Source organism: Stigmatopora argus, chromosome 1 (assembly GCF_051989625.1).
Source record: "Stigmatopora argus isolate UIUO_Sarg chromosome 1, RoL_Sarg_1.0, whole genome shotgun sequence".
Classification (NCBI taxonomy): domain Eukaryota; kingdom Metazoa; phylum Chordata; class Actinopteri; order Syngnathiformes; family Syngnathidae; genus Stigmatopora; species Stigmatopora argus.
The window spans coordinates 2,079,130-2,094,129 of NC_135387.1; the positions used below are offsets into that span (position 1 = coordinate 2,079,130).

General features: G+C 43.4%; 1 protein-coding gene across 7 annotated transcripts in view; it reads left to right on the top strand.

Annotated features, from left to right (window-relative positions):
- Nucleotides 1–15,000, top strand: part of dzip1 (DAZ interacting zinc finger protein 1) — a 42,934-nt gene that overhangs the window by 20,242 nt on the left and 7,692 nt on the right. For all 7 annotated transcript variants that reach the window (XM_077595798.1, XM_077595890.1, XM_077595618.1 and 4 more), the window contains 2 exons: nucleotides 688–883; nucleotides 11,761–11,935. In XM_077595798.1, the coding sequence (XP_077451924.1) occupies nucleotides 688–883; nucleotides 11,761–11,935 (371 nt within the window). The remainder of the gene's footprint in view (nucleotides 1–687; nucleotides 884–11,760; nucleotides 11,936–15,000) is intronic.

A 15,000-nucleotide genomic window follows, 5' to 3' on the forward strand; every position in this document is an offset into this window, starting at 1 on the left:
ATGTGAAATTTAGCAGACGATCCTTTCGATTCATACAGTATCCCACAGAAATACCATGTGCAATGATTTTTCTTAAGATTTTCCCTTCAAAGTAACACATTTTTACTCCCTATTAAAACCATGAATATGGAGGTGACAATTGTGAATCAGGAGGCTTCTTAAACGTGGGAAATCATAAAATTCAACGATTTTTAAGGGTACGGGTTGTACGCGGAGGAGGTCAGTATGCGAGAAAATATAGTAATTGTTTTTCCCTTCCGCTTATCCTCACAAAAACCTCTGAGGCTGCTGGAGATCATCCCAGCCAACTACCTGGAGTAGGAAAGAGACACACTGAATTACATGCTTGCCAATCACAGGTCGCAAGGAGACGAACAACCATTCACACACACACCTAGAGAAAATTTAGTGTTCAATCATCCTATCATAGATGCTTTTGGTTTGTGGGAGAAAACCAAACAAGTTTGAGAACATGTAAACTCCAAACAGGGAGGGAGGTAAGAAACAACCGGGGTTTTAACCATACATCTCATAAATGTGAGGTGGACATGCTAACCACTCTTCTACTGTGCCACCCACAGAAAGTATGATTAGTTTTTTTTTTCAGGTTCAGTGTACTAATTAAATCGACCTGCTGAAACAGATTTGTTTTTCATACTTTTGATTTATCTCAACCACTTCTGTCAGGAGCAGAACAAACTGAAAACCAAGGATCTGAGGTCCATTCTTGCAAATTTGCACATAAAGAAGCAGAGCCCTGGAAAGCAGTTGCCTGACTATTGGCGCCATCGGGTAGACATAACAAACACTTTGGAGCAGAAGTTGGCCTTCAAGTGGAAGGACAGCTGCCAGTCCCCAAACAAATCCAGACATGCTTTTCAGGGTATGACAAAGTCAATTAGCCTCAGTGTCCATTCACTGCCAACAACACCCATTAACGAAAAATAAACGTCCATTCCATTATCGCTGTGAGGGGTTGACAGTGACCATTCACTACCAGCACTCCTAGTAAAAATAGATTGGATGTCAAATGCTTGCATGGGCAGGGAGAGGGAGAGAGAGAAATCAATTTTTCACATATGAAACAACTAAATATAAATTAATCCGTTCCCACCCTTAAAGAAAACACCTAAAAATAGGATATTACAATGGAAAAACATGTTTTTAATTGTTTTAATTTACCACCTATGCTCGCAAAGTAACAAATACCTATCTCGTGGTTATGATCACCAATTAAATGTGACTTTATTATGTACAGTACTTTATGGAGTTCTTACCTTCGAGACAGGCGGAAGCAGCTAACGGCAGTGTGAGCGGCGGAGGAGGAGAGACTCGACGGCAACACTTTCCGTTCGCTACACCTTTGTGACACTATGTAACATAACATAAACTTTAAATTTAACTTAAATGAACTTCGCTTACTATACACACTTAAAAATGGGTGTAACCTTGTGCTATAACCGAGGCAAAGGTGTTAATGTATTCCGCCGCAGCTTTCAAGTCGGAACTAGCTTCCCCATGCTTCGCAACCGAGTGTATCCCCATTTCGTTTTTTAAAGTTTTCGAACCAGCCATGACTTGCTTTGAAGGTTTCCGCTGGCGCCAAAGTCTCCCCTTTCTCAGCTGCTTGCTTTACTTTCAAGTCCTTGTAGATTCCGCTAACTGTTTCTCATTTATCTAAATTAAAAGAAGCCCCTCCCTCTATTGTCATAAATATCACTGCGGAGCTTGATGTCAAATTTGTCTCCTATCTCAGGGCAAACATTTTCTCATAATTTTCCTCGCATCTCAAAGTCATAAGTCAAAAGCCTTTATTGTCATTATACACAGCTGCGTATAACAAAATTGGTGGTGCTACTCCACAAAGTGAGTTTTCCCAGTAAAAAAAACAAAAGTAATATGAAAATGTATTTAATAAAAAAGAAATTGTATATTTTTTCAAAAGAAAATGTGTCGGTACAGTATCAGTACCACTATACAGTGTACAAGTGTTGGAATCGGTATCAGGACTTGTAAAAAAAAAATTATTGTTGCAGCACTTGGTTCCAAATCAATCGATATACAGTGGTGCCTCGACATACGATCGTAATCCGTTCCGAGACTGAGATCGTATGACGAGCTTTTCGTAACTCGAGCGGACTTTTCCCATTGAAATGAATTGAAAACAAATTAATTCGTTCCAACCCTCTGAAAAAACACCAAAAACAGGATATTGGATTGGGAAAAATGTTTTATTTCTTCTAATTCGCCATACATTGACAAAGTAATAAATAACAAGTGGTTTAATAGTAATGAAATGTGTTTAATAGAAGTAAAATTAGACGCATTTTGCGGAGGGGAGAGACAAAGACAATGACACACACGGAGGCGGAGGCTGTTCGGGGGCACTTTATCCACGGCACTCTTAAACGGACAAACAAATCTAAATTAACTTGAATAACTATATACAGTCACTCAACGTTTAATGTAACTTCACACAAAACTGCATTCTAATTTTGTTTTAATCTTTTTTTGCCTTCGTTCTACGGGTTGACACCACCCAGACGCTCCGCCGAAGTCTTCAAAACGAACGCATCAAGAGTTGTTTGTTTTTGCCTCCCCTTCAAAATGTCTCGAAAATGACGCGTAATCCAAACTTTAGAATTAGCGCGACACATCACTTGTAGGTTTGCTTTCATGATGTTGTGTCTCTTGAAGGCACGCGGGTTCTCCGCATTGTACACTAGTAGCGGCTTAATTTTACAGTCACAGCTGGCATTAGCACACAACGCTAGCATTAAGCGGTCCTTCAGAGGTTTGTGTCCCGGTAATGTCTTCTCCTCTGCCACGATGAATGTCCGCCTGGGCATCTTTTTCCAAAAAAGACAAGTTTCATCGCAGTTGAAAACTTGCTGGGGGATGTAACTTTCCTGGGTGCTAATCAAGGCAAATGTCTTGATAAATTCCACCGCGGCTTTCGAATTGGAACTCGCCGCTTCCCCGTGTCGGATTACCGAGTGTACTCCAGATCTTTTTTTAAATGTTTCGAACCAGCCATGACTCGCTTTAAAGCAGGGGTCTCAAACTCGCGGCCCGTGGGCCAACTGCGGCCCCCGGGACAATAATTTGCGGCCCCCGTCTTAATATGAAAGATTAATGTTCGTGCGGCCCGCAAGATTGATATGAATGACACGTGTTCAGAGCTGAATGAACCAATCACGGTGAGGTATACGGCTCTGGAGGGCGGGACACTCCCTCACTCATTCATTCCCCCAATCAGCTGGGTGGAGGAGAAGCCGTGAAGCCAATCACTCCGCTCGGCGCGCACAGTCCTCCGCTGCTCTCAGCATAGAACTGAATGAGGCGCTATGATCCGTGATCCAGCCTGTGTCTAGCCATTTCCGCGAGTGAAACTGAAACTTAACAGTAAGTGAGTTAACATGACACTTGAGAAATTCAGAGAACTGCCGTAATCCAATACGATCGGAGAGCGAAAGTGCACATGCGCCACAGACCCGCGCGACTGAAAGTTAAAGTTCAACCCGAGACTCATTCCAAGTGGAAACATATATTACAGAGCCCCAGAGATGTCTCTTTCAAAGCCTGTCGTGAAGAAAAAGGTCGGTCATGAGCACAGACAGTTTCAAGAAAAGTGGGGAGTGCAATATTTCTTTGTTGAGCACAGGGGCACCCCGACATGTCTCATTTGCACTGAAAAAGTTGCGGTGCACAAGGAATACAACTTGAAACGTCATTATACTACGAGTCTTGCTGAGGAGTACGAAAAATACCAGGGAGATGAGAGAGCCAACCAGGTTGCCAGTCTTAAAACACGTCTTCTGAGGCAACAGGATTTCTTCAAGAAGCCTACCAAAGACAGTAATGCAGCAGTCGAAGCTAGCTACGCCGTTTGTGAGTTGATTGCTTAAGCAAGAAAGCCATTCACAGAAGGTGAATTTATCAAACAGTGCATATTACAGGCTGCACATTTTGTCTGTCCAGAAAAGAAAAGTCAGTTCAACCACATCAGCCTTTCTGCCAACACCGTGGCAAAGCGCATTTCTGACCTGTCAAGTGACATTTATGATCAACTGTGTGAGAAAGCACAATGTTTCAGTGTATATTCAGTGGCTCTTGATGAGACCACAGACATCACAGACACTGCCCAGCTTGCAGTATATGTCCGTGGTGTTGATGACAATTTTGAAGTGATGGAGGAGTTGCTCACAGTAATTCCAATGCATGGCCAGACCACCGCTAAGGAAATATTTCACCAGCTGTGTGATGCCATTGAGAATGCCGGTTTGCCATTGAAGAGCTTTGTTGGAATAACAACCGATGGAGCCCCATCAATGACAGGGAGGAAGAATGGACTGGTAGCACTTGTTAAAAAAAAAACTGGAAGAGGAGGGTGTGGAGGAGGCCATAGCTCTGCACTACATTATCCATCAGCAGGCCCTTTGCAGCAGATGCCTGAAGTTTGACAATGTGATGTCTGTCGTTGTGAAATGCATCAACCAAATCAGATCCAGGGGCTTAAAGCACAGAAGGTTCCGTGCTTTTTTAGAAGAAATGTAGTCAGAATGTGGGGATGTGCTCTACTTCACTGAGGTTTATTTCATTATTTTTTGTTAAAAATAAAGATATTTGATAATGTTGGAATGTTTTATCAGCGCTCTTCTTGTGGAAATCCTGATGCGGCCCAGTCTCACCCAGACTCTGCCTCTAGCGGCCCCCAGGTAAATTGAGTTTGAGACCCCTGCTTTAAAGGGTTGGGAAGTTGTTGAAGGCTCTCCTTTCGTTGTTATCAAATCCATGTAAATTCCGCTAGGTTTTTCACATGTGGTTGACTCGGTCACGCTATCTTCTAATTGTTTTTCTTTTATCCACAATAAAAGAAGGCTCTCCATCTCGTCATGAATGTCACTGCGCCGGTGGGAAATGATAGTTAGTCCTTTGGAAAGTCTCTTCTCCTTAATTGCGTCCTTCTGCTTAAGGATGGTGGATATGGTTGATGTGTTCCTCTCGTATTGCCGAGCGAGCTCGGTAACACGTACCCCACTCTCATATTTTTCAATTATTTCATGTTTCATGTCCATTGTCAACGGTCGCCTTTTCTTTGCAAAACTCTGCCGATCCATAGTAATATTGTTTACCTGGTATGTAAATATAGACCAACGTGGGGGAAAAAGCGGGCGAGTGGGGAAATGCAAAGTCCGCCCAGTGCTCGTAAATATATTTTATACACGAAAGAGATGCAAAAAAGACAGTGCCATGGCCACCTGGCTTGGTCGCATCATGAAATTTTGATCATATCTCGGGCGAATTATTCGATCGAAATTTCCGTTGTAAGACGAGCATGTCGTATGACGAGGTACGACTGTATCTACTTTAGATACAAATTCTTTGGATCAGTCGCATGCCAAATATTCCCAGCCTATTTTTTTTGTCTACCCAAAAGCTGTATAGCTAACATTTTAGTTTTGTTTATATGTTGGAGAACTACTGGTTAATTCTGTCTTCCTGGGTACTCGGATGATTCTCCTAAAGACGTTTCGCCGACGGACGTTTGACAGACGGACAGGTCGCCGAATGGACGTTTCCACCGAACGCTCCATATATTTCCCGAGTTTGAGCACTTTAAAAATCGGCGGGTGTTCCCCCCGAGCCTATCCGAGAATAGTGCACCGTGAGCGGACTGGGTTGGATGACGCCCCGCTGAATTTCTGCAGCTCCAGAAATTTTTCAAATTTGAGCCCCACACACAATGGAGAGGTTTTTCACCGAGCACAGTGCTCTGTGGGCGGACAGGGGTGACACATGCCCCGCTGGAATCCTGAGCACCATAATTTTTTTCTAAGCGTGAGCACCACACACATCGGCGGCGTTTTTTCCCGAGCGTAACCAAGGATAGTGACACATGAGCGGATTGGGTGGGCTGATGCCCCGCTGAAATCCTGACCTCCATAAATTTTTCTAAGTGTTAGCACCACACACATCAACGGTGTTTTCCCCATGGCCTATCCGAGGATAGTGACACATGGGCGGATATGGGTTGCTGAAGCCCCGCTGAAGTCTCGAGCTCCAGATTTTTTTTCAAAGTATGAGCACCACACACATCAACGGTGTTTTCCCCAGTGCCTATCCGACATTTGATGTCGCAAATACAAATACTAGTATTTGTATTTAATCATTAAACGCTGTTTTCGGCTGGATTTGACCGAATTTGAGAGCATTTTGAGCCGTTTGGCGAATAGCTCTGTTCTTAAAATGGCCGACAAGCGACGACGTCGAGCTCCGTTGCCTCACAATGCGCATCGGACATCTAGTCTGTATACACGAAAAATATGTGAATTTTCTTTGTCTTCTTTCAAATAAAATACTAGTATAAAATACAATACTAGTATTGTATATACAAATACGAGTATTTGTATTTAATCATTAAACGCTGTTTTAAGATGGATTTTGAAAAATTTCTGGAGCTGCAGAAATTCAGCGGGGCGTAGTCCAACCCAGTCCGCTCACGGTGCACTATTCTCGGATAGGCTCGGGGGGAACCCCGCCGATTTTTAAAGTGCTCAAACTCGGGAAATATATGGAGCTCGATAATGAAACTCAGCATGTGTCATTAAAATCCGCCCACGAAGCACTGTTCCCGGGGTGAAACCCCTCCGATGACCGTAGGGATATGATTTACCTACTCGGGGGGGACTCCGCCGATTTTTAAAGTGCTCAAACTAGGGAAATATATGGAGCTCGATAATGAAACTCAGCATGTGTCATTAAAATCCGCCCACGAAGCACTGTTCCCGGGGAGAAACCCCTCCGATGACCGTAGGGATATGATTTACCTACTCGGCGGGCCGGATTAAAAATCCTAACGGGCCGTATATAGCCCGCGGACCGAGGTTGCAAAATTTGTACACACGATCCGGGGGCGGGGCGAGCGCGTGAATCCCGTTTCAGCGAAACCTCCGTTCGGCCGAATGACCGTTCGGTGGAATGTCCATTCGGCGACCTGTCAGTCTGTCAAACGTCCGTCGGCGAAACGTCTTTAGGCCAATCATCCGGCCACGGTCTTCCTGCAGATATGCATTTATACTTGCTGGGATTCGTAGCGATCTACTATTTGTACCGCGGGTTCAGGGAGATTCCCAGGGTCTCTGACAAAGGGAGCAAATATGTGTACATCACCGACTGTGACACAGGCTTCGGACACTTCACGTACTGGATAAACTTAGGCAGAACAGTCTTTAAACATGCTTTGTTGAAGTCACCGGCCACAATAAAGACTCCATCGGGGTGGTCAAGCTGCTGTTTGTTTACAATCGCTAGCTGGAGGCTAAGTGCTAACGTTAGCATCCGGTGGAATGTAAACAGCCATTACAATGACAATCATTAGCTCTCTAGGTAGATAGAAGGGACTGCACCGTACTGCCAAGAGCTCTAAATCAGGGGAACAGCGAGTGTTAATGATCCCACTGTTGCAGCACCAGTTGTTGTGTATGTCCATGCCAAGTCCCCCCCCCTTTCTTTTCCCGGATTCTGTCGATCGATCGTGTCGGTGTAGCGCGGCTAGCTAGCGACACCACGGTGTCGGGGATTTACGGTTGTAGCCACGTTTCTGTGATGAGAATAATGTTGCAGTTCCTGACAAAGCTGTTGGTAGCAAGCTGAAGTTCCAAATCGTCCATTTTGTGGGTGATGGATCTGATGTTGGTCAAGAAGATACTCGGAAGCGGTGCTCTGTGCGGTTGTTTCCTTAGCTTAGCAGCTAGGCCCGACCGGCATCCGCGCTTTTGCTTTCTTTCCCTTCGCCGCCTCCGTCGTACTCTGAGTGGTCTGACTATCCACGGAGATCTCAATGGTCTCGAAATGTCCTCAGGGATATTGTAGGTTCGTTGGTAATCTGTTATAATTATAATCGGACATAGGCCCTGTCGTCATCATCAACAACAAAAGCCTACTTGTCATCACACCCAGAAACTGCGTATGACGAAATTGTAGTGCTTCTCCATAAGGTGCGTTTACTCGGCAAAAGACCTAAATAAGTGATAGTTATGGACTTGTAATTTGGCATTCTGCTGTTATGGATACAGGTCACTTACCTCTCACTGTCTTTCACTTACCTTCAGTCAGCTAGTAGGAGGCAGATCACCACCCAAACATATTTTCATATTACCTCAGAACGGAATATGTGTTGTGTTACCGCAAATTTAGAGTTCTGATGGATGTGGGGAAAAAACTGTCCTTAAGCCTATTTGTCCGTACTTTGTGGGACCTATAGCGTCTGCCAGAGGGCAGCAGCTGGAACAGATTGTGACCAGGGTGGTATGGGTCCCCTATGATGTTCCTGGCTCTGCTGAGGTAACGAGGGCTGGCAATGACTTACAGTGAGGGCAGAGAGCAGCCGACAATGCTCTAGGCAGTGTTAATCACTTTCTGCATGGCCTTTTTGTCTGCCGCCGTGCTTCCAGCGTACCACACTGTGATGCAGTACGCCAGGATGCTCTCTACAGTGGTTCTATAGAAGGTTATCAGAAGCTTGGTGTCCAAGTTATTCCTCCTAAGTACCCTGAGGAAATGGAGTTGTTTCTGAGCCTTCTTCACTACTGCCGTGATGTTTGTAGACCATGAGAGCTTATCCATGACGTGGACCCCCAGGAATTTAAAGGACTAAACCCTGTCTACACATACTCCATTTATGAGGAGTGGGGCCAGATCTGTGCCGTGTTTGCGAAAGTCCAGGATTATTTCTTTAGTTTTCATGGTGTTCAGTGTGAGATTGTTCACCGAGCACCACGAAGACAGTTTGTTGACCTCAACTCTGTAGTCAGACTCATCCCCCCTGAGATGAGTCCGGCCACAGTGGTGTCATCGGAAAATTTGATGATGGAGTTAGACTGGTGGGTGGGTGTACAGTCATATGTGTACAGGGAGTACAGAAGAGGACTCAGTACACAGCCTTGACGGGAGCCAGTGCTCAGTGTAATGTAGGAAGAGAGGTAGGGACCAAGTCTAACAGTTTGTGGTCGGTTGGTCAAGAAGTTCTTTATCCGGCAGCAGATTGAAGAGGATAGTCCAAGGTAGTTCCCATGGTGTTCCAGGTGGCTCAGTGCTGTATGTAAAGCAATGGCAATAGCATCCTCAGCGGACCAGTTTGCTCTATAAGCAAACTGGTGAGGGTCAACTGAGGGAGGGATTGTATTCCTGATATGGCAGGCTACCAACTTTTCAAAGCACTTCATGATCACAGGCGTGAGTGCAACAGGCCTATAATCATTCATGCTGTCAATGGTTGGCTTTTTGGGGACAGGGTTAAGGGTGGCAGATTTCAGACAGGATGGAATGATGGATTGTTGCAGGGAACAATTGAAAATTTTTGTGAAGACTCCAGCCAGCTGGTCAGCACAGGCTTTGAGCACCTTCCCAGGTACTCCGTCTAGGCCAGCAGCCTTCCTGGTGTTCACAGACCGCATTATCAGTCTCACTTCCTGTTCCCGGAACTTCAGTGTATTGCTGCAGGGTGGTGGTGTTGAGACTGGGTCAGTCTCAAAGCGGGCAAAGAAACGGTTCAATTCCTCCACTAGTGAGGCATCTGCGTTAACAGACATATTATTGTTATTGTAGTTGGTAATATGTCGTATTCCTTGCCACATCTTCTTTGGGTTATTTTCTGTGAAGTGCTCCTCAATTTTCTTAGTATATGCTGCCTTGGCCTTTTGAATGCCTCTTTTCAGCTCAGCTCTGGCAGCTCTATATTTTATCTTGTCCCCTGATCTAAAGGCGGTGTTACGGCATTTGATGAGTGCCTGTGTCTCATTGGTCATTCAGGGTTTTTGGTTAGGAAAAACCCTTCTCATCCCTTCTCACCCTTCCCATCTCCTTCCGATAGTGATTAAATCCTGGCGACTGTAGGATAACGAACGACACCGAACTGGAGAGCATAGAGCCGCTGCATCAGTGCGCGCCGCCATCTTGGATCCAAGAAAAAAATGGATATTATGGATATATCGCATCTCCTCCCGAGAGTAATTAAATCCTGGCGACTGTAGAAAAAGTTTGCCTCGCAGATGTTCGTAAATAACGATAAGATTGAGAAAACAAAACACCAAACTGGAGAGCAAAGAGCCGCTGCACCCATGCGCGCCGCCATCTTGGATCCTTAAATTTCTCGTTTGTTGGGACACTCCTATGTCAAGGTATTACTTTATTTATGTATTGTTATTTTATGCGTGCCCTTCCTTATGATGTACATAATAGCTTAAATGCACCTGTGTTTGAACCTCATCAATAAATATTTTTTGCGTTGGTTTATCTGACGTCACAAATTGGCTGCGCCATTGACAACACTAAAAGCTGTCATGTTTAAACTGCCGGAAGGGAGGGCCCATGAAGTTATTCACTTTGTTTTCTATTTGAGGAGACTAACTAAGTAGGCACCCCTCCCTCCATTATTCGTGGCAAGATCATAATTATTTTGGTAGCTGGATTCTAGGGATGTACATGTATCAATCCTCTTAGCCTGATTTTATTTTTTTGCTCTCAGGACTGATTAATTAAATATGGAATTACTCCAATAATCAAAAAGATGGCAGTATTGGGTCGCATCAAGAATTAATGTTAGTTTGTCTTTAAACATTATTTTCTCTATTTTCAGAGGTCTAAGAAAATCACCATTTGCATACTTAAACTCAGTGGAGGGCTGTGCATTTCACATCTACACCTTGAGTATTGCTACGTCTGAATTAATCCACCCCTCAATAACTATTTTATGGCTATGAAACCTTTACTCCAGCTACAGCTGCGACACATAAAAAGCATTAATAATAACCTCATACAATTGAAATATTATTTAGGAATATAACCACATTTTACTCACCAAAAATCATTTTTATGTGTACACAAAATCCATACTCCTTTCTTTCCTCCCTCTTTTCTATCGCCATCGAAGCTAATGCTGAAAGTCGAGCCTGTCCTGTCGTATATCTGGCATAGTAAGTTTATTCGATTTAGGGCTGAAAATGTCTGTTCCAAGTTATGACAGGCTTGCTTGCTTTGGACTTGTCCGACCTTTCTTAATGATGTGCAACGTTTCTTGAAAATTCCGTATTGAAAATGGCATAGACAGCAAATCTGCAACCATATCCATTTCTTCTCCTCCTTCAGCCATTGTGGGTTTACAAAACTGCTATGAAATCAACACAACAATATATTTGCTTGTGCAGCTCGCTCCAGATACAATTTGGTAGCTCTGGCTAGTCCACTCCATCACTAGCCAATCATAGTTTGTGAAAGCGATGATGTATCCATACGTCTGCGAGAAGACCTTGGTGTCGCCAACTCAAAATCTGATTGGTTAAAGCAACAGTTTTATCGACACATATTTTATGCTGCAGGGCCTGCAGAACTGATTGTGAAGGCCTCCAGGTAGATTTCTGACCCTGGCAACAAATAATGGCTGAAATGTGATTGGTGAAATGCTTAAATATGAAAATACACATCTGGAAGCAGCGCAACCAGGGAAAAAGCAATGAAAGGAAACTGACAGACAATTTGGAATTATTTAATAAGTATTCATGGACAAGATATAATAATTAACATCAGTCTGTGATTCAGATATTTTTTAGGCCAGCAGAGAAGGCCTTGCAGGCCCTGACGGCATTCCACTGTTTAAACTGCCTTTAATATTCAGGTCATTTTTCCAAAGTGCTGTCTGTCCCTTTACGTTAGCAATGGCTAAACTTTTTGGACAGACATGATCGTTGGGGTTGTCTGTAGTGTTTCAGACACGACCTCGAGCCAGCAGTTTACCCTCAAGGGCGACAAAGGGTGTCTCTGAAGCTGTAGCTCAACAAGCTAAGACTCTAAAATCTTCCCCAAGAGTCAGGACCACCATTCCTCCAAATACATCTACACCCGATCACAAAGCTGGTCAGAGAGAACACACACACAAGTAAGTCAAATTTAATGAAAAAAATAGATAAAAACATGAATGCAGACTTTCTTGCTTTTATTGTTTGTTATATAGTAAAAATTACAAATATGATTTGAGGGATTACGGTAGTTTCCGGACTATAAATTGCAGTATTTTTGTTTTTGTTTGTTTGTTTATGTTAACTATTTGGCGATGTGTGCGACTTATAAACCAATGCGTTTTATGTGAAATTATTCACACAATATATCATTCCACCTTTTATTTTAACAATGACCCGCAAGAGAGCGCTCTATTCGTGTGTTAATAATTTCAACATTGGCGCTGGGTGGACATTTGGTTTATCTCCTCAGAGGGTGCCACGGGAAACCCGTAAAATTGCCTCTAGCTTATAAAAAAAACTGAGATGGTCTTAAGAAATAACATTTAATATTAATAAATATAAAGATTGTACTGTACTTTGTTGCGATGAGTATAATAAGGCTATGTTCTTTCGGTAGTCGGCTATCCAGATGTCCAAAAGATGTTCCACAGAGATGATAGTCTTATTATTGGATGTAACAACCCTCTTTGCTGTCTTGTTATGTTAGTCTCCCTTCTTGATAGAATGAATGGTAGACTCATTTAACTACTCTAAACTTGAGCGAAATGGTAAGTGTTCCCTCCCTTTGCCATATGGAGAACTTGCACTGTCCCAACAATTGTCATCATTCTCTGTTGCCGTTTTAGACTTAGTAATATCCTTTGAAGAAGCAACATGCTTGTGAATGAAATATGATGATTTTAAAAAGTATTTTATAAAGTCGTTTTTGTTGTTCTGTTGTGCAATAAAGATAAGACAACTCTCCTTAAACTATGAAAATTAAAGAAAGCCTGCCATAATTTTGACAGGGGTCTTTATTTTTATAAATTTGCCTTCAGACCAAAAGTTGCTGTGCAATATGAAATAAATAAAATATCAACTGAAGACCTCATCACCAAAAAGAAACAGTGTAAATGGCCATATGCAAAAAATAAAATAAAAAAAATGGATAAACTCATCACCCATTTTTACCCAAGATATATAACACGTTTTAGATTTTTGCAATGTTTTCAGAAACTTTTCATAAAATGGGGAAACATGATATCAAGAAAAAAAATGTTTATATATATATATATACACATATACACACACATATATATATGTGTATGTACGTACATACATACAAACATACATACATACATAAGAAGATCGAGGCTGAGAGACTGTGCGGATCAGCTTGGCAAAGTGATTCTGCATATTTTCAACCTCAGCCTCATTCTGCAGAAGGTCCCCACCTTGTGGAAAACTTCCTGTGTGGTCCCAGTTCCAAAGACTGCGAACCCCAGAGAGCCAAACCATTTCAGGCCGGTAGCATTAACCTCTCACCTGATCAAGACAATGGAGAGAATCATCCTCAATCACCTCAGCCCCCTGATGAATGCAGAGCTGGACCCTCTGTAGTTTGCCTATCGTCCAGGCATTGGTGTGGAAGATGCTACCACCTACCTGATGCACAGGTCTCTTTCACACCTGGAGAATACGGGAAGCACGGTGAGAATGATGTTTTTTGACCTCTCCAGTGCGTTCAACACCATTCATCCGGTCCTACTGAAAGGGAAAATGGAAGAGGCTGGAGTAAGGAACCACCTAGCCGCATGGATCATCAACTTCCTCACTGACAGACCACAATATGTGAGTCTTCAGGACTACGTCTGATGTGGTAGCTTGCAGCACGGGGGCCCCACAAGGCACGGTGCTCTCCCCACTCCACTTCTCCCTCTACACATCAGACTTCAAACATAATACAGACACCTGCCACCTCCAGAAGTTCTCTGACGACACCACTATTGTTGGACGAGTGATGGACGGGAACGACCTAGAGTACAGGGGAGTCATCACAGCCTTTGTTGACTGGTGTCAGCAAGACCACCTCTACATCAACACCACTAAGACAAAGGAAATGGTAATCGATTTTTGGAGGAATCCTCAACAGACCACTCAGGTGAACATCCAGGGTACAGACATTGAAATCGTGGAGAATTTTAAGTACCATGGTGTTCACTTCAACAACAAATTAGACTGGTCCACAAACATAGATGCCCTGTATAAAAAGGGCCAGAGCCACCTCTACCTACTGAGGAGACTACGGTCCTTTGGAGTGTGCAGGACACTGCTGAGGACCTTTTACGACACTGTGGTGGCATCTACAGTGTTTTATGCAGTGGTCTGTCGGGGATGCGGGAGCACAGAGAGGGACATGAACAGGCTGAATAAGCTGGTCAGGAGGGCCAGCTCTGTTCTGGGCTGTACTTTGGACTCTGTGGAGGAAGTGGGAGAGCGGAGGATGCTGACCAGGATGATGTCCATCATGGACAGCACCTTCCACCCCCTGCATGAGTCTGGAGTCCCTCCAAAGCTCTTTCAGCAATTGAATGCTGCACCCTCATTGCAGGAAGGAGCACTTCTGCAGATCCTTCCTCCCATCAGCTGTCAGGCTCTTAAACAAAACAAATGGCTAAGTGTTAAGACCTACATATACATCTATGTGTATGTATGTGTATATATATATATGTATGTATATCAGTGGCGGTCCGTGAATTTTCTAGCGACGCCTTCAGCCATGTCTGAATCAATCCAACCCTCAAAAACTATTTTATGCTATGATACCTCTATTGCAACTACAGCTGCGACACAAAAAAATCATCAAAAATAACCTCATACAATATAAATATTATTTAGAAATATAGCCATATTTTACTCGCCAAAAATCCTTTTTACCTGTACACAATATCCATCCTCCTTTCTTTCCTCCTTTTCTATCGCCATCGAAGGTAATGCTGAAAGTCGAGCCTATCCTGTCGTATTTCTGGCATAGTCCGTTTTGAAAATGGCGGCCATTGCGGGTTGACAAAACCGCTATTAAATCAACACAACAATATATTTGCTTGTGCACCTCGCTCCAGATACAGTTTGGTAGCTCTGGCTAGTCCGCTCTATCACTAGCCAATCATAGTTGGTGAAAGCGATGACGTATCCCTATGGCTGTGAGAAGACTGATTTATCC